Here is a 23,877-nt window from a genome sequence, read left to right on the forward strand (position 1 = left end):
GCGCCCGCCCCACACCCCCAGTAACTTCCCAGGACTCCGGCGCTGCGCTAGGCTCCCCCCTGCCCCCGGAGTGAGGCTCTCTGAGTCCTCGCCCACCAGCGGGCAGGGCAATTCGGACGCGGGGTGGCATGGTCCCCCAAGACAGCTTGGCCTGGGTACCTATGGGCACCCAGCGCTTCCCCACGAGGGGAAATAGCCTCGGGAGGAAAAGTCAGCAGCGGGGAGGCACTATGGAGGGGGGTAAGGGTAGACTGGGGGCAGCTGAGAGTAAAGGGATTTAAGAGCAGGGCGGAGGAGGGCTGGAAAAGGGCAACTAGGGAGGGGAAGGAAGGGTGGCTGCTGGGGGGCTTGGGACTAGAGGAGGGTAAGGGAACGAGGCGTTAGTGGGAGACGGAAGGGGAAGGAGCTAGCGGGGGACTGGGGTGGGAGAGGTAGGCGGTGGGTGAAAGTGGGGAAGGGCGGATGGCTGGGGGAGTGTAAGGGAAGGAGGATGGGGGGCTTTAGGGGGAAGGGGCCTCGTGGGAAGTAGGTGGGGACACTGGGAGGGAAGAGGAAGCCGGAGGATAAGAGAGATAGGAAGGAACAGCACCGCCCCAGGCCTCCAGCAGCAGGAGAAGCCCCACACCCCATGGGGCCCTTTACGAGGCCGGCTGAACCCGGCCGCCTCCGCCTAGCACGGAGCAGCCCAGCTCTTGCATTTAGCTCCGTATCACCTTAACATGCCGCTTGGGGGCGGGGCGGCCCCTCCCCCCGCCGGACGCCGATTGGCCGGGGCGTGTATCAATTGTGGAACGTTGACGCCCGCCGCGTTCCATCCCCGTGTAGCCACGTTCGGTTGAGCTCGGAGTAGCCGTGGTGGTCGCGGCACTGGCAGCAGGGGAAGGAGCTGGGGCAGGAGCGGTTCCAGGGTGATGGGGTCCAGGCCGGGGCTGAGGCTTTGACAGCTGGAGCCGGAGTGAGCGAGCGGGGAGGCAGCCAAGGCCGGGGCGAGCCACAGCGAGGGGAGCGGGGCTGGGAGACCAAGCGGCACCGAAGAGACCTAGGCAGCGCTAACAGAGCCAGTGGCGGCTTCGCCTCCTCACTGCGGACCATGTTCGCCAAAGGCAAAGGCTCGGCGGTGCCCTCGGACGGGCAGGCTCGAGAGAAGTAAGCGCGGCCGCGGCGGGGCTCGCGGCGCTGGGGGAGCCCCGATGTTGGAGCGGGATTTGGGGAGCTGGAGGTTGGGAGGGGAGCTGGAGGCTCCGATCTCCGGGGGTCTCCCCTAGGGTAATTTTCAGACTTGGCTGTTGCTCTGTCCCGGGGAGGGGGGCGCCTGCTGGTTCCACCGCGTCCTTTTGTCTGACCCTGGCTGTCCGTCCATGCAAGTGTATGGGGCGAGGGGCTTTGTTTGGGCACGATCACTTGCTCCCACCTCGGTGCCCCGTCTGGTCCCCTCGCTTACTGCTGGCTCCTGGAGTTCGTAAGCTGGGGCAGGCAGAGGATGTTGGGGGCAAAGGGACTGGAGACGAAGCAATTCTCTTTCCTTCTCCCCCCCATATATCCTCCGCTTTCCCCATGCACTTAAAGGGTTGAACCAACCTTGCCGCCCCCCCTCCTTTATTTTGTTTATTTTTAGTTGGTGGGGCTCTGGCTTGCCCGCGGCTGGCTCAGTGACTTGGGATACCGGCTGCATGCTGAATTGTGCATGTGGCTTGAGAAGTAATTTTGTTTCCTGCACTAAAGTAGGGTCAACTTTTGGGGGGAGGGTGGGAGAGGAAGGGGCAGTTCCCATCTCTCCCACTCTGGTGGTGATGGTGTGTCCTTTCCTGCCATAGGTTTTAGCATGCATCTCTCAGGAGAGGAGACACCGTTTTGTCGGAGTGGGATGGTTTCATGAAGTATTTTCCAGTGTAATGGTGTCTCTCTCTTTCTGTACTTTTACAGGTTAGCTTTATACGTCTATGAATATTTGCTGCATGTAGGAGCGCAGAAATCAGCACAGACCTTTTTATCAGAGGTAAGTGGCTCTATTTTTTTTGACCCCCCCCCCCTTTCCCCTGATAGCCTTTGTTTTCAGAAGCAGCCACTGTGGCCTCCATTTTGAATTTTTATCACCTTTTGCCATTTATTGCTAGTTGGCCTCAGAGCCTCCTGGCTATTTGGAGGAGCGTCCTCTCTTGCTCTCACCCTGCCTCATCTAACCGATTTGCACGCTTTCTTGTTTGTAGATCCGATGGGAAAAAAATATCACACTAGGAGAGCCTCCTGGGTTTCTACATTCATGGTGGTGGTAAGTGTGCATTCCTAGTTCCTCCTAGAAAAAAATAAAAGAAAAATGTTTTATCTTAACCCATATGAAAGTTAAAAAAAATAGTCTAGGTAAAAGTTTTGGCTTGATCCTTGTCTCGTTTGAAAAATAAATGTTGTGTAGTAACAGTGTATGGTGGTGAACTGTGGTCTTTTACTAAAAGATAAGATTTGTTTTTTTTTTTTTTTGAGTAGAAATTTGTGCTTTGTTATAAGGAAGAAAGGGAGAACTTCCTGTTGGTTTCTTTCTTATTCTCGCTGGATAGTCAGGGTATCTAAATAAGTGCTTGTCTGTCCCTCTGGATCATTCTAAAGCAAGGGCAGAAGGGAGCTCTTGCTTTCTTTAAGATGGTGATTCAGGATGACTTGATCTTTTGGGGGTTGTTTTTGGGTGAGGGGAGGAGATGCCATTTTCTGTTCAGTGCTGACTGGTGGTAATAACAGTTATACAGACCCATTAGAGGTCCGTTTTTGTGGCTTATCTTTGGCAAAGGTGTGTTGTTGTGGCAAACTTGCAGGGCTCCTAAGTTTCTGGAGAATCTACTATTCCCCGAGAAGCAAGGGAAGACTACTTGTGTCCATGAAGGTACTGTCAATGGATTTCAAATGCCTTTTCATTTAAAGTTTGCAATAGTGTTGTGAGCATGTGGTAGGTGTTTTAAAAAACAAACAAATACTGGCTATATTGAGAGAGATTTTGGTCATATTCCCCAAATTCAGGAAAACCAGGCATACATGCCTACTAGTTTTCCAGAGCAGACACCTTGTGTTTGGGAGTGGCTGAGACTGGAGCCGCTGTGAGTTCCCCTGCAGCCAGTAACTGAGAATATTGTATTAGCTGAGAAAACCAGTTCCTAATTGCATTTGCCAACTTAGTGCAGGATGCTTCTGACATACGAAGCATATAGTGCAGACTAGTCTCGGAAGATCAGATCTGTGATATTACTGGACGTGTAGGGGAGTCAGTTCATGTTGCATGCCTCGGCAGTCTAACTTCTGCCCATGCCTGCATGTTGGGTAACGCAGTTAAAGAAGGGGGTTTGGGGAACATGGTATAGAATTAAGGCTTTTGGACGCTGCAAAACTGAATTCTCTCTGCCTGCTGCCATATGTATATGCTAATACTGTCACTGGATTGCCATCCAGTCAACTTCAGGTTCTCAGGTGGCAAGATGCTGCCCTGCAACCAGTGCAGGTCAACAAGAAGCAGTGAGTCAGCACCGACATGCTATGCTGAGAGGGGCTCTTTGTATCTGAGGGAGAGCGGTCTAGGGGCACTTTCTGAGATGTTCTTAACTGGAAATCCTGTGTGTGGTCAACACCAAAGAGCTCAAAGAGCATTTGCTGTATGGCTTCCCGTGCCGAAGTGAAATTTCTGTGATTGGGTTGTACTCATTGTGGGAATACTTCCCACAGGTGAGAAACCTTACTTCGAGGTTCAGTTCTTGAAGCTCCAGACTGGCTTCTTGCAAAGGGTTGCTCAAAACTTTGAGTGTGGAAAGGAGGTTTGAACAAGCTGAAACAGCTGGCTACTGGAACACCTTTTGGGGGTAGGGGAGAAGAGGCATCCTGAGATGAGTGTTGATAACCTCTTCAGTTGAGGTTTTAGAAGTCCATGAATTAGCTTTCTTCATTTCGGCAGATTGCCTGCTCGCTGTAACTATTACCAGTACTAATTTTGTCTCTTAAAATGTTTAAGGTAACCCCGTTTGAAATGCTTTTATTTGGAGTTGTTGCTAGAAGATTTGAATGGAATGAAATGGGATGCATGATTCTGATGGACTTTAAATGTTCTCGACCACAGGCCAATTGAGGTGGAAAGCTGTTCCCCTTTAATGAACTGTTGGCACAGTTTGTACTATGTCACTGTATGTTTGCTGTTTTGTATATAGGTAATAATTAGTAACTAGATCCTGTTTTGCTTTTTCTGCCATGCAGCGTATTTTGGGACCTTTACTGTGCAGCTCCTGAAAGGCGAGATACTTGTGAACATTCAAGTGAAGCAAAAGCCTTTCATGATTACGTGAGTAACAAATTTTTAATCCTCGTTGTAATTAGGGGGTCAGATAGCTTGAACCTCTTCAACACACCAAAAGCAAACGTAGCCAACTGGCGGTATCTCTTTTAAAAAAAAATCAGTAGTGTTCTGACTGGGTTGAACAGTATTTCATAATGTTGCAATTATGTAAATTAGTTCAGATCCTTATCTTGAGTGCTTAAAGGTGTTCAGACTATTGGTAGAATGAAGTAGTTTTGCATAGCGATGGACAACAAAGCATTATTGTAGCTGTGCTTTGGGGGAGCACTGCTGATATTTCTCATGCCGAGGACATGTTTACCAGCCTTTTTGCTGCACAGAAAAAAGTATGTAATCTATGGATCTGAAAAGGAAAAATCTTCAGTTTTTTTAGTGTGGGGGGGGGAAAAAAACTATCCACTCATTGCAGACAAAGTGCACTTAGGGCTACTAGGAAGCTTGCTCTGGGCGTCCAAGAATCCCGTCTCAAAAATATCAATATAAAGGTACTTCATTTCATTAAGACTGCATTGCAGTCTTTTTCTTTAACCCCTTTTTGTTGAAGGTCCTGTTTTTAAGGGCCGTGGAGTGTCTGGAAGAGAGAAATGATTTGAACGTGATGTAGGTGTTGGCTGGGACTGAACCTACCTTTGGTGACAGGTTGGAAGGGCTATATTCTGGGATTGGATGTGAAGCAATGACTGTTTGTTCTGCAGATTCATGTTTGGGGAATCCCAGGTAAATAGCAGATGTGCATAAAGAGGGTATCGGCAGCTGGCTTTTTCTTTTGTAATGCAGAACAAAATGCTTCCTGAACAACCCCATGACTAAAAGTCACAGGGCTGCTGTTGCTTGAGACTTTGCAGCCATCTGAAGCGGTCAGTGGGGACCTTGCTCCAAGCTAGGCTGACTGTTCTGTGTACTCGTAGGCAAGCTTGGCAACTTGTCAGGCTTTGAGATGGGATTGTTCTGAAGACCCTGGCTTGCCTGCAGTGGTGGTTTCAGAGTGGAAGAGTTTCGAGATACTTGATAAGAGCAGACTTGATTCTTTTTGGACCACGTCATATTAGCGTGGCCTCCAAGGTGCACCTCTAAAACTGCTGCAGCCAGATAACCTTGCTGGTGCTCTGAGTGTTTTATGAGACAATTGGGCACTTCAATCAGAATTGACTAGTGGGAATCCTCTGTTGTCAGTCTCCCTTCTACCATAACCTCTGCCAGGGTGGAATCCAGGGCAATAAAGGGTGGAGCTGTGAAGGGGGAAAGTGAGTTGTCTGCTCCTGCGCAGACGAAACTGCTCAATTAAGACTCTATGTTCATGTGAATGCTGCGTTGTTAGGATAGTGACAGAGGAATTTGAACTGAGGAATTGATGCAGGCTTGGGCTAGGTTGCTACAGGAAAATGTCAATGAGCTTCATTTTACTAACAGCAACAGCAGCCCTCTTCTCCCCGTCCAGATCATAGTATCTTCAGGAGAAAATGGTACAGAATCTTTTCCTTTCCTGTTATGTTACTGCCGTGATCCTACCTGTGCATCTGCTAGTCTCCTCGAGAACATACGTAAGGTTTTGACCTGTAAACATGACTCAGTGGATGAGTTATGGACCACACTAAAGACCTCCCAGCTGCTCCATCCGTTGCCTGGTAAGGCACTTGTTGCTGGGGTGGCAAAGCATGAAAGCTCATGGGATATAGATAGCGAAGTGCTGTTTGAAAATATTTGCTATGAATGTGTTAAAGGTGGTGGTTCCACCAAACCAGCACCTGTTTTCAGAATAGGTTAAAAAAGAAATATCTTGATAGTGGTTCAGGATGCAGAAGTGTAATTGATTTCCCCCTTGATATAACCCAATCAGGAATTGCTGAGTGGTCTCCTAGAGAAATACAAGGGGAAACCAACAGAAATTGCTCTGATTTCCTTGGGTCTGTGTGTTTCTACTGTGGTTTTTCATCTCCCTTGGGATGCAGTTTACCCCCAAAGGGAGGGAGCCAAACTGGAATTTTGTTTTGTGACTTGCTGACCATTGGTGAATACTCCTGATTCACATGTGCCATTCCGTATGTGCTGCTGATTTCAGAATATTTCAAATGATGTGGCAACGTCCTTTACGTATTGTTTTTTAGATAGATTTTGATTATGAAGTCCAAGCTTTTAATTCAGAGTATAAGATACAAAGTGACTAACTACTTGTCAGCAGACCTTTCGTATTAAGGCCAACTTTGGTAACTAAAAGTTCCTGAAAACGCTGCTGGAGACTGCAGCTGTGTCCTAGTGGACAGTTATTCTTGAAGCATCTCTTCTGTAATTGTCAATTTCCTGAACGTGTTGAGACTCCATGATTGGCACAGCGGGCCAGATTTTTTTGGGGGGTGGGGGGTGGGTCTTGGATGCACAACTAAAGGTGTGCTTGATGGTATTGGCAGCCAAGATATAGCAACGCTAGCAGCAGCCTTATAATAGTGTCTGAGGATTTAGTGTATTTAGAGAAATTAATCTTTTTTAGCTTGGTAATAATTCTAACAATAGGCATGAGTGCATTAGATTCACATAAACTTCTTTAATACATGTTGCTTTAAGCTTACAGCAAATAGACACAATCCTGATTGTTTTTTAATTCTCAGTGTAATACAGTTTCATAACAGCCCTAAGTTCTTTACCTTTTTAGCTTTATTATGAAGACTCATAAGATGATTTGCTTTCCTCCCCGTTCCTCTCCCTTCTCTTAGTTTTATTCTCATCATCCTCTCATTGGCCTTAAAGTGGTTGATTATGTTTCTGCTCCATGTTGTTGCTTATTGCAGATGCTTAAGGGTTCTTTTTTCCTCGAGAATCAATGTTTTCACAGCAGGAGAATGTAGTGTACTTTACAGGGAGAGGAAACTACCCGTATAAAACTTAAATATTGACCAAAGAAAGGGAGCAAACGATAAACTTTTTGTGTGAATAGGAACTTGTTTCTCTGAGCGGCAGGTCCATGGCCCTGCATGGCAAGTTCATGGGGAGCAGTGCTAGATGCTCGCAACACCGAAGCTATCTCTTGTGGATGTCCTGGTATTTTCCATTGGGAGTTCTGGTGTGGGGTGATAATGCCGGTCTTTGTTTCTGTAACATGTGGAAGGATGAGGAGGCACCGGATTTTCTTGTTTGGGGCGGTGGAGTCTGGGGAGAATTTATCCTCTCAGGGTTACTAAGGAGCACCAAAGTCTAAATGGAGACTCCTGTCACCTTCTGAACTTCCTCTTAAATTACTGTTCCAAAGCAGAACATCTGTTGCTGACGCTGAAAGGAGTGTTGAAGATGTGTGAAGAACTGCCTGCAAATCTTGCATGACCTAAAGTTATGGGGCTGCTCAGTGGTTCTCACCAGGGTTTGATTCCTTGTCTCTTGCTCATTGGGTGTGAAGGGGCTGGCAGTACCATTCCTGTGTGGTTTGCAAATCATGAACAGAGTGGCCAGATAACGAATTTTATGCGTTGGATGTGGGTAAAAATATCCCATTATGCAGCACGTCACAGATTTGTAGAACATTGTTTAAACTTCACCAATGACAGAACTTGTTTTTTGGAGGTTGCACATGTCTGCAATGCATAAAATGACATTTATTTACCAATAGACTTTGTATTTGCTCCAATATACACTAGTGGACTACTCTCAACTTTCACCTTTGTGTAAATGAAGCACTGTAAAATAATCAGCTCTAGATGTTTTGGTCTTAACCTCTCGTGCCTGGCTAGCACAGAAATTATATGCCGGTTGAAATACACTTGGCAAGTTTCCCTTCCATGCTGCTTTCCCATTGTTTGTCTTGGAGGTGTGGTCATTTGGACACATGAAGAGACACATCTCTCAAGATCAAACGGCTTAGGGAACACAGGCTTTGGAGTAAGAGCAACAGCGTGCTTCATTAGTAGAGCGTTAAGTGTGGTATTTGCATGCTGTGTAATTTCCATTTCACTTCCCAATATAACCTTATGAAAACTAATAGTAGCAGCGGGAGAAATTACCAATTTCCCCCATCAAATTTTAATATTTAAATAAAAATCACTCTCACTTCAGTCTCTCACGACTTTTTTCATGACGTCTTGATTAACATAGTTCCTTACCTGGTTAGGAAATGCAGTTTCCACTGAGTTTGAGCTCTTAGCTTAGTTTCAAGGATGCTGTGCTCTTGGTGAGGTGGTGTGCCAGAATACCTGGTAGTGGGAGCATAATGTATAAGAGCAGGACTCTGTTAAGGGGTCAAATACTGTAGCTTTCCAGTGTGTGTGAAAAGCCAACACTCCTCAATAAAAATTATTCCTGTTTGTAGCTTTGCTATAGCCGGCCTATCCCCCAACTTACACAGAAACAGTTTATCCAAAAGTAAAAAGCGCTAAAAATTACTTTCATTTTAAGCCACATACATTGATTTCCAGTTGACTCTTCTAATTTGACCTGTTCTGAACTTTGCACTCAATTCTTAGCAATTAATATACTTTATTTCTGGATCCTACATGCAGTGGGAATCTGATCAAATTGGACGTGTTTCTTTTATTCTCTGCTTCACTTGTTTGGGGTTGTGAAAACATCAAAAGGGAGTGTGGGGGAGAAATATCCCAAATCTGTCTCTCGTTTCAGTATTTTTGTGTGCATTTCCAATTGAAAATGTTATATTCTCTCTGGAGGTTACTGCTGTTGGCACGGCTGCCTTTATCTTGCTTCTAGGCAAAGCCCCTCTGTAAGCACACTCGTATTGCTTCTAGGCAAAGCCCCTCTGTAAGCACACTCGTATTACAGTGTGCGCTGTGTTGCCAGACACTCTTGTTGCAGGTTTCATTGTGCATCTTCTGAGCCGGTGAGCTACAAAGGGATTGTACAGCATGACAGGGAATTTCAACCACCACGTTATCTCAGAATTGGCCGATTGATGGTTGCAGTTCAGCATTTCAACATTGTGAAAGCCAATACAATTTGAGTTAGCTGTGATGACTGCCAGTTTAAATACCGCAGTGAATTTCTGTCAAATAGCTAATACATAGAATGGGGAATTGCAGAAAACTTGATCACCAGAACCACTTTAGTCGATTTTGGCCTCAAGCTACAGAAAATGAACTTAAATCTAGTTGACTGTCGCTACATACTTTTTGTGGCATTATTCTGTCTGCACAACCTCCTTCAAGCTGAACTTGAGAGGGCAAGAAGTATCGAGAAAAATCATGCTTTGGTCACATGAAATTTTAAGGGGGGAAAACCCCTCACCATTTTCTCCCTCCGCCCCCCATTGCATTCATATATAGGTTTCAAAAGGTGTATTGTCCCGCTGATGGGGTAAGAATGCTAGATCACTAGATAATGTGTTTGCATGTAAAATAAAGTATTGTTTTTTTTTAATGGTTTAAATTATTTTAAACAACGTAAATCAATCCAGCTCTTCCGGTCCAACTGCGCCAGTCTTTTTGCAAGATGCATTGCTAAAGGATTGATGGACAGTGCAAGGAAAGCTGTGATTAGTCCTGGAAAAGATGGTATGGCTGGTTCAGTAAAAATATCTCATTTGCTTCACGTGTCTAACAACCCATCTTTCTTTTCTTTCTTTTGAACATCTGAAAATCATCCATTGTATTAAATGGTACTTTTTGGAAATCCCTTATGCCAGGGGGTCTCAAACTTCATTGCACCGGGACCCCTTCTGACAACAAAAATTCCTACAGGACCCCAAGAGGGGGGACCCAAGTCTGAGCCTGGCCAAGCTCCACCGCCTCGGGGTGGGGGGGCAAAGCCCATGCCCCACAGCCCCAGGCAGGAGTCCAAAACCAAACCTTAAGGGCTTCAGCCCCAGGCAGGGCGCCTGTAACCTGAGCCCCAATGCCCAGGGCTGAAGCCCTCAGGCTTGGGCCCCAGGCTCTAGCAAGTCTAAGCTAGTCCTGGCAACCCCAGTTGGGGTTAAGACCCACTTTGGGGTCCCGACCCACAGTTTGAGAACCACTGCCTTACGCAATGCGGGAACAGCAGATATGGTGTTAATATATTTTTTTCCTAAAAGGCTTCAATGATTGGTGTTAATATGCATAATTTTAATCAATAGGGGAATAGAAGACAAGCTGGGGCGCCTTCAGTAGGGCCTCATCCAGGCAGAATAAGATCATATATAGTGCAGTCATACTCTCTCAATGGCCACACACCAAGTATAGGATCCAGATAGTGGTTTCTGAACCCTGAAAACTAAGGTGCCAATTCCTCAGGCCAAGGTTGTTCTCTGCAAGTGCTGTACTCTGGAAGGCATTACCTTAGGGCACATCACCTCTCTGAGAAAGCATCTTATAGAGGAAATCTCCACTCCTATTACTCCTTCACTACCAACAAAAAAAACCTCAGCTTTTTTGTGGCCTTTGTTTCCACAACTTCCACTAACCTGGCAGTCTGTGCTAGTTTAAATGTGATTGCACAATGCCTTTAAACTAGTGTCTGTAGGGGATGATCTTGGTGTTTTAAAGGTGTGTTCTCCCCCTCCCCCCAAATCCATTGGTTTAAACCAGGGGTAGGCAACCTATGGCATGCGTGCCGAAGGCGGCACGCAAGCTGATTTTCAGTGGCACTCACACTGCCCGGGTCCTGGCCACCGGTCCGGAGGGCTCTGCATTTTAATTTAATTTTAAATGAAGCTTTTTAAACATTTTAAAAACCTTTATTTACTTTACATACAACAATAGTTTAGTTATATATTATAGACTTATAGAAAGAGACCTTCTAAAAACATTAAAATGTATTACTGGCACACGAAACCTTAAATCAGAGAGAATAAATGAAGACTCGGCACCCCACTTCTGAAAGGTTGCTGACCTCTGGTCTGAACGGTAGCTCTAATGTTGTACATTGTAGCTGTTAAGGTCTGTTTTGTCCCTGTCCTCTGTTCTTGGTACAGGATTGTTTACCATTTCAAATCTCTGTATCTTAGTGGAAGGCAGGATGTTGTGACGCCGTAAGACAGTGGTTCTCAACCTTTCTAGACTACTGTACCCCTTTCAGGAGTCTGATTTGTCTTACGTACCCCAAGTTTCACCTCACTTAAACTACTTGGTTACAAAATCAGACATAAAAATATAAAAGTGACTCAGCATGCTATTACTGAAAAATTGCTGACTTTCTCCTTTTTACCATATAATTATAAAATAAAAGGATTGGGATCTAAATATTGTACTTACAGTTCAGCATATAGAGCAGTATAAAACAAGCCCTTATCTGTATGAAATTTTAGTTTGTACTGACTTGACTAGTACTGTTTATGTAGCCTGTTGTAAAACGAGGCAAATGAGTTGATGTACCCACTGGAAGACCTCTGCGTACCCCAGGGGCATGCGTGCCCCTGGTTGGGAACTACTGCCCTAAGAGATGTAAAGTGTTTGGATGTGCATTATGTAGGCTAACCATGGACTCAATTGATAAATCATGTGCAGTTGTTCTGGGTATTCGGTATCTATTCTAGACTGTTCTTGTGTGTAGTGCTTGCTACCTCTTCAGCACCAATGAAGAGCTGCTGTTCTTGGCTTACGTGTAGTAGACCCATATCCTAAAACTTCATGGTGGGTGCTACCCTGTGCAACCATGTCATCTCAGGACTTGAGAGTTGGTGTTAAGCACCTTTCCTTTCACTTCGATTAAAGCGGTGAGCGGTATAGAGCCTATGAGGCCACTCTGATTTAGTCGGTTAGAGGACACTGGTGTGCACACACGCTAGCCAGTTGGTTGCATACTCTACCATTTAAAAGCTTGTCCCCAAAGGCTGGGGTTGACAGGAGTTCAATGCCATCAGTTAGGAGCCTTATGTGGCATATCCGTGACCAACTAGGAAGTCAGTTGCACCTGTACCGCACTCTGTGGCCATAACATCCTTTACAGCAGCAGTGATGCTGGAACTTCAGTCCTGCTGCTGCAAAAGAGCAGAACCTGTCCCATGCAGGAATTGCAAAGAATCAAATGTTGTCATGTTTCCATTGAAAGGAGGATGTGGAAAGAGGGGATTGCTAGAAAACTTCACTCCCTTGTGGCTTTGCTAAGGAAGTGCTTGGCGCAGGCACAAACTAAACAGACTGCTTCCCTGGTAAGAAATATGCCCGTTCTGTCTCCAAGGCATGTTCATATTCGTTCAGTAGGGCCAGAGTTTCCCAATAGGTAACTGAACAGAGGAATTTGCTTAACATTTGGCACCTTTGCAGGATTATCTGTAAAACCCCAAACCCCTAAAAGGAGTGTAGAATTTTCTCCCAACCTAGCAACATGCTGATTTTACAATCTTCTACCCATGTGTCTACCCATCTCTTTTTGGATGGAGACATTTGAGGGGAAAGGATGGTTGTCTTTTCAATAAGAATAAATCCATGTGATTTTAAGAGGTTGAATAATTAGTTTCCAAAGCAGACATTTATGTAACATTTTAGGGCTCTCTCTCCTCCCCTCCCACCCTCCCGTAGAAGTTCACTTTTTAATGAGCCAAAGCTGATAAAACTTTCTAATATGTAAAAGCAAAACTGCATCATTAAAATATACCCCTTCATTTAAGCTCTCAGTATAAAGTTGTGCTGTTTTAGCATTGACAGGTCTTGCAGACAAAACCATCTCTTTTGCCTTGGAATGATACCGTGCTTATAGCAAGGATGATTGAAGTGTTGGATGGTTGCAGCGGAGCTGGGAGAGTGTGTGGCTTTTAAAGCAATACCTTCATTTAGTTGATATTGATGGAAAAACAGTGCCCTACACTTGAGGTCATGGCGCAGAACTTATGCTGTAGTCTTTGTGATGGGGGTTCCTAAATATTTATCCTGTTCTGTCCCTAATGAAAACAAATTGTCAACAGTTGTTCAGTAACTGACTAAATTAAAATCTGTAATTAGTCAATTAGATTAAAGAGTTGGCACAACCTGATTGTATCATGCTGGTTAGGTTATTAAGAGAAAGGGTGTGATTTTTAATTACTGAATGCTAATTTTGACAGTTTCAAATAGAAACAGACGTTTTTCCCCCCTCTGATTCTGACTGCCTCTGTAAAGTAAGGCAGCAACATTTATTTTATGTCAACAAATAGTGGGAAGGTGCAAACTTTCTCGGGTTTAAATCCACAAGGGATTTCATCTAAAAAGAGTTGGGTGGGAAAAAGTTACATTGAACAACATGTTTTTAAAAAATTGTCTTTCGAAGACCATCAGTAGCAAAGTAAATCACTTTGTATTCTAGCCGGGAAACACATGCAAATAGAATTTGTGCTTCCGGAGTGGAAGAGGATTTTTCTCTCCCTCCCCTCCCCCCCCCCCCCAGCTCCGAAGTTGAGCGCACCACGAATTGTGGCCATCAATAGAGCCAAATCTAACAATGCTTTTGTAGCAAATAAAATGATCCAATCACAGATTTGTTGGATGCAGTGGTTGTTTGAGGGTTGGGGAGTAGGAAATCCCCTCCCTCCCCCCCCAAAGGTACTGTGGGTGTTGCAAATCACACTTCCCACCATAAGGCTTAAAATGCTCAAAGATCTGTTGGGCTTTTTTTTTCTTTCTCTCCTCTCCTCCCCCCCTTCCCCCCAATGTTCTTGCTTGCTGAGATCACATGTGTTCTGTGTTAGCTTTGGGCAGCGTGTATGCTTTGGATAGGGTGACCAGATGTCCCTATTTTATAGGGACAGTCCTGATATTTGGGGCATTTTCTTCTATAGGCGCTTATTACCCCCCCCCCCCCACTTCCCTCCCAATTTTTCACACTTGCTGTCTGGTCACCCTAGCTTGGTATCATTCTTTTTCGTCCTTATTCTCCCCCGCTTAAAGGCCACTTTGACCAGCGTTTAGCCAATAGATGTGTAGTGCTGAGATGTCAGTGATACAGAAGCGAGTCATTTTTTTTTCAAACCTCCCCCCATCCCCTCGCTGTTAGGTGATCACCATTGGAGGGGACCCAGTGGCATTTGGAAAGCGAAGCCACTGAGGAAGGAGTAGGTGGTTAGGGGTGGGAACAGCCATCAGTATAAAAGGCTGCTTTTTGTTTGTGATGCAGGATTTCATGGTTTGCTTCAGGAGGACACAGCCATGTGTAATGTCAAGCACCCAGGACGCGCTGCTCTTAGATGCTTGCTGTAGAGATCCCTCCATGGGCTCTAGGTGTCTAGGTCTGTGATTGACCCCCTGTCTCAGCGGAAGTTTGGAGGAGGGTGTTCTTAAGGGCCGAGACGCTGCCAGATTTGTAGTTCTGGGTAAATCCAAAGCTTGTAAGCCTTCAGTCATTTCCTTTGTCGTCCTTTCAGAGGAACAAAGAAAATGAAGCAGAAGGTGCATATGCAGTTCACGTATGAAGCCAGGGGGACGATGACATCTTATATTGGGGAGCTCAGAGAGCTCTCTGAAGCAACAGTATGGGCCAACCAGGTACTGCAAGATATGCAGCAAAAGGTGTGTTTGCAGAGCGAGGGTCTTGTTTAGAGGGAGCAGAATTTTATTATAGAGTTGAAAGGCCAGACGGGACTACCCGATCATCTAGTCTGACCTCCTGTATGTCACAGGCCACCAGCACCCACATACTAAACCCAACAACCGAAATGAGACCAAAACATTACAGCCGTCAGGAGAAAACGTCTCTCTGCTTTTCTGGTTGGCAATTGAAGATTTGTTAGGTCAGTGCAACGTGTATGGGTCTGAGTGAGGCTTTCCTGTTCTGATCATTTCCTTCCTTACCTTGGAAACTTGGATTTTCTCCTACCTTTTGTTACATATTTTCTCTTTTCAAACAACCTCTTGCTCCATTGAAAACAGCTGCAGGCCAATCCTAGGAAGCTAACCGAATACTCAAGGTTTTTTAGAATACTGCATGTGTGTTTGCATGCTGCAGCTACAACAGCCTATAAAACGGAATAAAAAGTAACCTTTGCCCAGATGCTGAATAAATTAAAGGGCAACTGATTGTGGGAATCCTTGCTTGTGCACAGGGTTTTAGAGGCGGAGTCTGTACCACTGTTGGTTAATTTCCTTTCTTTAAGGAACCATGTAAAGGTAGAGGATTAAAGAATGGGAGAGGAGAGAAGCCTAATGCTGAAACTGGTACATCCAATTGACTGCAGTCCAGCTGCATGAGAATGGGCATAGAACTGCCTTGGTTCTTTACGTTCTTGCGCAACTAAACATCAAATGTCCGAGGTCTGAGTGTTAACGCCTGACAAACGGCTTTGGATGCACTGTGCAGTTGGAGGCTTTCTGAGGTTTCATCTCCAGAGAACCACAGATACAGTTAATTTTGTGTTAATGGTTTCTGCTGTTAGCAGGAGCCTCAGAGCGGAGCTTGCCCTTTAAAAGCATAAACTTTTTGACACGTTGCTGGTGCCTGTGATTTTATTTACCAATTACGGTAGAATCAAAAGTGACTTTCACTCCCCCTTCTGAAAAAGAAAGCGAGTTCTTTGTCAAGAGAGCTTGTTGCTGACTTTTTCCTTTTCAGTTCCAAAACACTGCAGAGCGAATGCAAGGGGCAAAACGTTTGCCTGTGCGGATTGTAAACACTCTGCGACCCATGCTCTTTTTTTTTTTTACGAGGCAGTGTGGCAGAAAATAAAAAACATGGCAGACATACGTTGTGTGCCCAGTTGTGCCACTGATGACCTGTTGTGTGACCTTCCCCTTTCTGTCTTTGATTTTCCTCTGACTTCTCCATATACAGTAGTTTGTAAGCGGTTTGGGAGCATAGATTCTCTGGCTGTTTACAGCACCTAGTGCAGTGGGCTCTGATTCCTCAATTGGAGGGGACCCTTTAGGTACTGGAACAGAAGTAATCATTATAACAATGGTAGGGTGTCATTTTAGTTGAAAATACTGAAGCCAGTTTGGTACAATCTCTTTATACCTTTGGGGAAGGTGGAAAGTACCCTTTCAGATTTGCCATTTTTAAAATAATCCACCAACCCCAGGAGGTAGCGGTGTGTAATTGTGCATTTCATAAACTTTTATAGGACATGTAGAAAGAAACCAGATTGCTTCTGAACCTTCTGCTCGTTATTCCAGCTTTCCCTCTTCTATCCATGCCTACCAAATAGCTTTTGTCCATCCGGGGAGTGAGCGGATGCAGTTCTTCAGACAACCTAGGTAAACCCCCTTCCCATGAGTCAGCTAATCTGTCACAGCACAGCCATAACTAGGTAAAATTCAGATCACATCTGTCACTTGCTGGCTTCTTTTGTCAGGAGCTGGCATTGAAACCTGCTCACCAGGTTCTGAGTAACCATAAATTGTGGCAGATTACAACATATATATGAGCGGAAAAGAGTGGGTCAGCTGGGCTTTTAACAGAGTTGAAGCAATAATTGGGCATGGTAACTGATTCAGATCCCAGAACAGTTGTCAAGATCGTTAACTTAGCGAGCACTTTACCTGTTTTGTGATCACCTCGTGCGAGATTCAGAATTGAGGGTAGAAGGGGAGTTAAGGGAAGAATATTGAAAGCCTTTAAAAAAAACAAAACAAACAAAAAAAAAAACAATCCCCCAAATAGAGCCAGAGACAGGAGTGCTGCTGTTTCTTTAAACTGAAAAGGCTGTTGGTTTACTGCTAACTGTGGGGGAGGGGTGATGTGTTTTACCCTGGTGACTTGATGAGTGAGGTTTGTAGCCAGCTTAAGCCCTGACACAGCAGGATGGGAGGAGCCAAGGAGTAGCCGCTGCCTTACCAGTTCAGCACACTGTGCAGCTTAGAGGTTTCCTTGGCTTTACTGAATTAGCACATCTTTTATTTTCTGACCAGAAAGTTAAATTACACACCCTGCTTGAGGAAGAGCAGGAGTTGGTGCCTTTTCGGATCACAACGATGCACAGTCTGGGGGCGGCGAGAGCATGGAGCAGGACGGGGTGTTCAGAATGAATACTGTGCTCTCTCCTCACCATGTGTAGTTGCATCATTACAGCACTTTCCAAGATTCTAGCAGAATGTGGCTTTGGCTGACTTCCCCTCTCCCCGGTGTAGAAAGCATCCCCTTCTGGCCCTGCCCTGACTTGACGGGAAAATTTCTTTTCTCAAAATAAACAAAGGTCCGTGGCTTTGAACGTCTGATCTTTGCCACTAGCCTCAATAGTGAATCTATCTGCCAAGGAGCTGGTGAGAGTGCAGCCCATTCTCAGTGACGGGCTTTGTCGGCTTTGGCGAAGGGAGTGGAGTGGGAGGTTGGGGGGCTGCAAGGTGGGGATGGGTGTGTACCGAAAACCTTGGGCTTTCTCCTTCAAACTCATGTGGATTAGTCTGCTGGAAAAATTAAGACTTCCTTCCCTGTTTTTATATGGCCAGAGCATCATTTCCTTCCTGTCTTCTTTATCCCCATCTTGCCTGCCCTGCAGCCTTCCTTTCCCAAGCTGCTCCAGCCCTGTGTTGTGTGCATGCAGTGGACCTGAGAAGTTTATTAACCTAAGCCTTCACTTAGCTGCCTACAGGGCTTTTGCACTCCTCAGAGATGCCTAGCGTCGCAGCTAGGTTCTCAGCCCTTTGGGTGCTGTGTCCCCCATCCCCCTGTGAGGACTAAAGTGAAATTTAGAGACTGAGAATATGTCTACATTACAGCGGCACAGCTACAGTGCTGTAATGTTGATGCTTCCTTTGTCGACAGAAAGGGTTTTTCCATCAATGTAGCTTCTCGGCTCTCGATGAGCTGAGGGGTGAAAACATTATCTACAATCTACCTCTCGGAAAGGCGGTAGCTAGATTGCTAGGCCACAGGAGGAATGCTGCCATTTGTGTCTACACTGGCGCTCAAGTCAGCTTCACGACGTCTCACATGGTGTTAGGTGTGGACTTAGGCACAGAAAGTGTCACTTAGCGGCTTCTGGGCAGCAGACATGCTGAGGGCACTGAAGCTGGTTGGGTAACACTTTGGAAGTAGAGGGTGACAAGGTCCATCTGCAGGAGCACTATGGTACTGCAGCGGTGAGTTTCTTTTGTCGTTGGGGCATGTGTGTTGTGTTAAAGGATGTTTTAATGAAGGAAGAGGGGAAAATCCAATCTTCTGCCAAAGATGTAAATGTTTAAACGGGTGTTGGTGGACACGGCTTGTGTTGGAATAATGGGACTCCCTGTGTGCAGAGTGAAGTGGTGTGATATAGCGAGGCTAGTGAAATGGTGCTGGGTTTGACAGGGAGAATAATGCTTTGCATGGAGCCATCCAACACTCTTCTGACCCGCAGGACTGCCTGCCTTCGTCACTCCTCTTAATTCATGGAAATTGCCATGAAAAGACAGATGGTTTTTAAAAGTTGATTTCTGTCTCGGCTTTATCTGCTTGGGATTCGTCTCTCTTTAGAGAGCAGGCACTGCTTTGGCTGGTAGACGCAGTGATGGAAGCTGTAGTACAAATTGAGGTTATTGACACCATAAGTCTTCAGTTTTTATATCTGTAGATTTCTCTTTGGCATATTGATGTTTCAGACTGGACACAGGTTAGGGAATCTACATCTGTACACGGTTTGTTTAAGGAGAAATACTCAAGTGAGCAATAGTTTGTCAGGCGGCTGTTCATAGTTTGCCTTCACTGGGCTGATACTTGCATTTGCATTTCAGTTTGAATGGTGCTAGTGTGGTTTTAAAAGCACAGTCTCCTCTCTCCCTGGGGGGGTCTTTGGGTGCCCGATGTCGATTATTCTTTTTCCTTCTCCTTATAAACTTTTAATATTTTTGCTTCCAACGAGCTCAGTTATATATTAAAAAAAAAAAAAACAACCAAAAAACAAACAAAAAAACCCAGACCCTAACCTGGGTGTTTGATTTAATTTTGAAACCAGAACATTAAATCCGCATCCCTTTTTTTATAAGCTACAAAAATATGAAAAGTTTAAGATCCATTGTCTATATTTTGAACCCCTTTATTTTAACATCCCTTTGCCAACTTTCTCCATTGGAGTCTGAAGGGCATGGTTAAAAACTCTGGTTTAGCAACCCTCTTACAGCTGGTGTGTGTCTCATCCCCGTGGAGGGGTTTCAAATATATGTTGTTTCTGGTCGCTTTCCCAATATGAAATCTATTGGTTCTGCCAGGTCAGAAGTACCATACTGGGCACTGGATGTCTTTTAGGAGTGACACGTCCATCAAGAAATCCTAATGAGCAAACTGTGGTATTTTATTTCAGTTCTTTGCTAAGGTCAAGGATGATGATTATTATTTATTATTTATTTTTTGTTTTAAATGAAGCTTGCCTCCTGGTTTCTGTGTGGTGCTTATAATGGGTTAAATTTGTGTTTGGCTTGATGGGGGGCGGCATCTACCTCGTTAGAACATTGATGATTTTTTTCCCCTTATAAATCCCGTTTAAAATAAAGACTAGGTTAAATCTGAAGAGGCGCTCGGATGGAAAGCGAGAGATGGAGACGATCGCGATTAGAAAGGGAACATTTGTGGCATAGAGTTTGCATGGGCCGAACAATAGAAACACTGTGGCTTGTGAGCAAAGGACGTGGCGCAGATGCGGAGCAGTTAGACTGGCGTGTGGAAGGAGTGGGGGCAGGGCTTGTTATTTGCATAACTGATTGTTGCCCTGGGGATTAAGGTGGGGGAAGGGAAGGGAGGCGGTGGGAGCACAAAGAAATCTACAGAAAATGCAGATTATTATTATTTTTTTTTTTTTACGTGCTCTGCCACTTCTGCTGTTGGGTGCTGGCTGTGTGCAGTGTTGCTTCAACCCACGCAGTTCATTCGTGCCATCCTGCTGACATACGCTTCTGCCTGGTGCTGCACTAGAGCTGTCATCTGGGTTTGTTTTTACCAAGAGGGCAGGAGGAGGTCCACAAGGGAGACAGTCTGGTTGCCAAGGGATTGGGTTTTTAACCGCTCCTGATGTCTCTTATAAAGGCAGTGACTCTGCAGCCTGTAGTGTCAAGATAAAGTCCAAAGGAAGACCTCTGGCTGTGTCTTATGCTAACGTTTTTTTAAAAAATGTTTGTGTAAACCCTTAAATATTTGATCTTGAACGTTTATCCTTCCAGGACGCAGGAGCTTTTTGTAGTGAAAATCAGCTTTTGCGGCCCATCTTTACTGCCTGTAACAATCTTTTTCCCCCCCAAGCTGTCTTTGCGTCGGAGTTTACTTTATGCAGCTTCACAAGGCTGAGCTTGCACCTCCGATTATTTTTCTAAATACAAATAAGCTTTCAAAGCAGAGGATGTGTTCTAGCTAGTGCTGTCTTAGCTGAGCACTCGTAAGTGAAATCTGCCTGGCAAGGGGACATGGCCAGCAGCACCATCCTACCCAAGGAGTAGAGGGGGTGTTGAACTTGTGCTTAAAACAATGCGTAACTTTCAGTATTGGCTTTCTTATCTGAAAGATGTTTTTGCAAGTCCTGGCTGCTAATCCAAATTCTTACATTTGAAAGGCAAAGCTACCGCAAATAAGCTTGAAATTAAGTTCCTATTTGGCTACAGTCTATCGCGTAGCTCTAGCATACTCTAGAAATGTGCGATTGGACCGGGCAGTGAGGAACACTTATGATTCTGCTGTTTGGCCCAGGGTGGGTGGGTAATATGGAATGGCTGATTCCAGGCAGCGGGGCAGATTGGGCCTGGGGCTCCTGGGTTCTAACTCTGGCACTGACTCTCTGCATGGGCTTTGGCAAATCACTTCATCCTGTTGCCTCTACTTCCCATTCTGCAAAACGAGCATAATTCTTGTTTTGCAAGGTGCTAAGCATGTTACACAATGAAAGTACTCGATGCTGTAGATCAGGGGTTCTCAAACTGGGGGTTGGGACCCCTCCGGGCTTTACGAGGTTATTACATGGGGGGAGTCATGAGCTGTCAGCCTCCACCTCAAACCCCGTTTTGCCTCCAGCATTTATAATGGTGTTAAATATATTAAAAAGTGTTTTTAATTTGTAAGGGGGGGGTCGCACTCAGAGGCTTGCTATTTGAAAGGGGTCACCAAGACAAAAGTTTGAGAACCACTGCGGTAGATAGTACTAGTTCAGAATGCCAACCAGTCAAATGAACCCTCCTGTTTGCTTTGCCAGGTGAGTACATGGAAGTGTGTGTTTATTTACTGTAAGGAATTCGTAGCTCAGTTTATCCAGTTAGTTGCTTGGACAGAACAATTAGGTGAAAGGGATAAGGGGGAAGAAGGGCCTTTTTGCAATGAACAAAATTAGCACAGCAAGGGGGGGGGTTCCTTGCAGAAAATGCTGTAGCCTGTCCATTTGGGATCAGAAGATTTTTATTAGCAGTTTGGGGGCCACCTCTCCCCACATGAGATGGGGCACAGCGTAAGTGGAAATGGTGGCTGGAGCCCAGACATACACCAAGCAAAGCATCTCTTTATTCTGAAGGCTGAGTACAACTGCATGGTTCAAAGCGCACTGGAAATGCATTGCTCTGGGTTGACAAAGGCCGCATCTACACCACGGGCACTGCTGCAGACTAGCTGTGCCAGAAGGGTTTTTTCTGATGCTGTGGTAATTCGCTGCCTCATGTGACAGGAAGAAGGATGGCATTGGTAGGGCACTCAGGCCAAAGGAATGGTGAGGCTGAGAAGTGGGCAGCTGCTTAGAGCCAACAAACAGGCTTCTTGCTGAGTTTGACTAGGCTTTCTCAGGGCTAACAAAATGATGAGCAGTGTCCTGCCTTTTACACGCCTCCACCCCCATCAAACACAACTTCTCACATGCACCTAGATCACTGTGGGTTCTTCTAGTTGGCAGCAGAAGGTATCGGCTCAGAGGCCTTAGATCTCCGCCTTTCGTTTGACCCCTCAGTAGAAAAACAATGGTGCTGAGGGACTATGTAACGTGGCAGGGTCCCCACCACCTTCTTTGGGAAGGCCCTGCCCATGATGGAGCTGTAGCTGCTAGTGGGAGCAGTTTGGGTTACTAGGTGGAGGAGCCAGTGTTCGAGTGGCAGGGCTGGCTGGCTGGTGTATGTGACTGGTGATTGGCCCCAGTGTTCCGTCACTGCGTGCCAGTGAGACCCAGTGTCCCGTTATGGGACTCGGCAAAGTAACAGCATGTCCTTCATTCCTGTCAGCTGCAGTAGAGATGATGGCTGCCCTGGGCATTATTAATGTAATTGTTTTTCCAGTGCTCATGTCTTCTGGGCTCATCACGGGGGGGAGGCAGAGACTGGATCTGGGGAGGGTATATGGAAGTGACCAGATTCCTGTGTCCCTACTTGCATGGATTCATGCCTGAAAAGTAAGATGTTTAATTGTAGGCTCTTCCCTTCTCCTCTCTTTCCTCTCTCCCCCCTTCTATCTCCCCTCCGGGACAGCTGGGGTCTGTGTGTAAATCACATAGAAGGGTTCTGTCTCTTGGAGCCTATGCCCATCTGCCTGCAGGATCGCAAGGTGAAGCCATGAGCTTTTATCTGAGAGCCTGAACTGTGACAGAGTTGCCACTTTGAATTGGAGGAGTAACCTCAGCATGAGTTGTAACACACATGATAAAGCAGTCCTGAAGTGTGGCTTTGTTCTGTAAGTTTCTCTGCCATTTGCACCTGCTCCCTGGCGACCTTCTCTCCAGCTGAGTGACCAGACAGTGGCTGTTTCGGGAGCCAGCCAACGGCTCTCAAGTGCCAGCCAGGTGCAGTTGGTAGAACAGAAGGAGTTTCTCCTTTCCCCCCCCCCCCCCCCCCCCCCCCCCCCCCCCCCCGATGTGCAGCATGCTGTGGTGTTAGTCCCTGCAGGAAGCAAGGGAACTGAGTTGGGACTGTAGGTGGGCCCAGAACCTAGGTGGAAGCTAAAGGTCTTGCTGCTTTTTCAAGTGTATGTTGCGGGATTCTCCATTTCTCCTCTGACACATCTGGCTACGTCTCAATAGTGAGCTACTAGATGAGCTGATGACTGGTTCCAGTCAGCAGTTCCCATGTTACCCGTTCAGCGTGGAATGGCTCCTTGTTAGAGGTTTCTCTGTGTGAAGCAACATAGAGAATTAGGGATGTCACAGCCGTTTTAGGAGGGCAAGAGGGCTGTATGTTGCTGCATAAGGTAGGAAGTGGCCTTGGCTATTGCTCTGTGAATGTAGGAACTTCCAGACTGGATCAAAATCAAGGTCCCATCTAGTCCACTATTCAGTCTCTGGCAGTGTCCAATATCAGATGTTGCAAGAAACGCTGTGCAATATTCAGTTCAGGTACTTTGTGTGTAGACAAACATATAAAATGATGGGGTCTAAATTAGCTGTTACCACTCGAGAGAAAGATCTTGGAATCATTGTGGATAGTTCTCTGAAAACATCCATTCAGTGTGCAGTGGCAGTCAAAAAAGTGAACAGAATGTTGGGCATCATTAAGAAAGGGGTAGATAATAAGACAGAAAATATCATATTGCCTCTGTATAAATCCATAGTACGCCCACAACTTGAATACTGCGTGCAGATGTGGTTGACCCATCTCAAAAAAGATATATTGGAAAAGGTTCAGAAAAGAGCAACAAAAATGATTAGGGGTATGAAATGGCTTCCATATGAGGAAAGATTAATAAGACTGGGACTTTTCAGCTTGGAAAAAAGAGGACTAATGGCGGGGGGGGGGGCGGAGGGGAGGAATATGATAGAGGTCTATAAAATCATGACTGGTGTGGAGAAAGTAAATAAGGAAGTGTTATTTACTCCTTCT

At 45.7% G+C, this 23,877-nt stretch overlaps 1 protein-coding gene across 4 annotated transcripts in view; it reads left to right on the forward strand.

Moving 5' to 3' along the window:
• The first annotated feature begins 799 nt into the window (after nt 1–799).
• SSBP3 (single stranded DNA binding protein 3) overlaps nt 800–23,877 on the forward strand; it is a 140,880-nt gene continuing 117,802 nt past the window's right edge. For 3 of the 4 annotated variants that reach the window (XM_054037273.1, XM_054037274.1, XM_054037275.1), the window contains exons 1-4: nt 801–1,146; nt 1,924–1,996; nt 2,208–2,269; nt 4,225–4,309. In XM_054037273.1, the coding sequence (XP_053893248.1) occupies nt 1,091–1,146; nt 1,924–1,996; nt 2,208–2,269; nt 4,225–4,309 (276 nt within the window). In that variant the 5' untranslated portion in view covers nt 801–1,090. Of the gene's footprint in view, nt 1,147–1,923; nt 1,997–2,207; nt 2,270–4,224; nt 4,310–23,877 lie in introns of all 4 variants that reach the window. The other variant, XM_054037271.1, reaches the window with a different exon arrangement.

The sequence above is a fragment of the Malaclemys terrapin genome, chromosome 8 (assembly GCF_027887155.1).
Source record: "Malaclemys terrapin pileata isolate rMalTer1 chromosome 8, rMalTer1.hap1, whole genome shotgun sequence".
NCBI lineage: Eukaryota > Metazoa > Chordata > Testudines > Emydidae > Malaclemys > Malaclemys terrapin.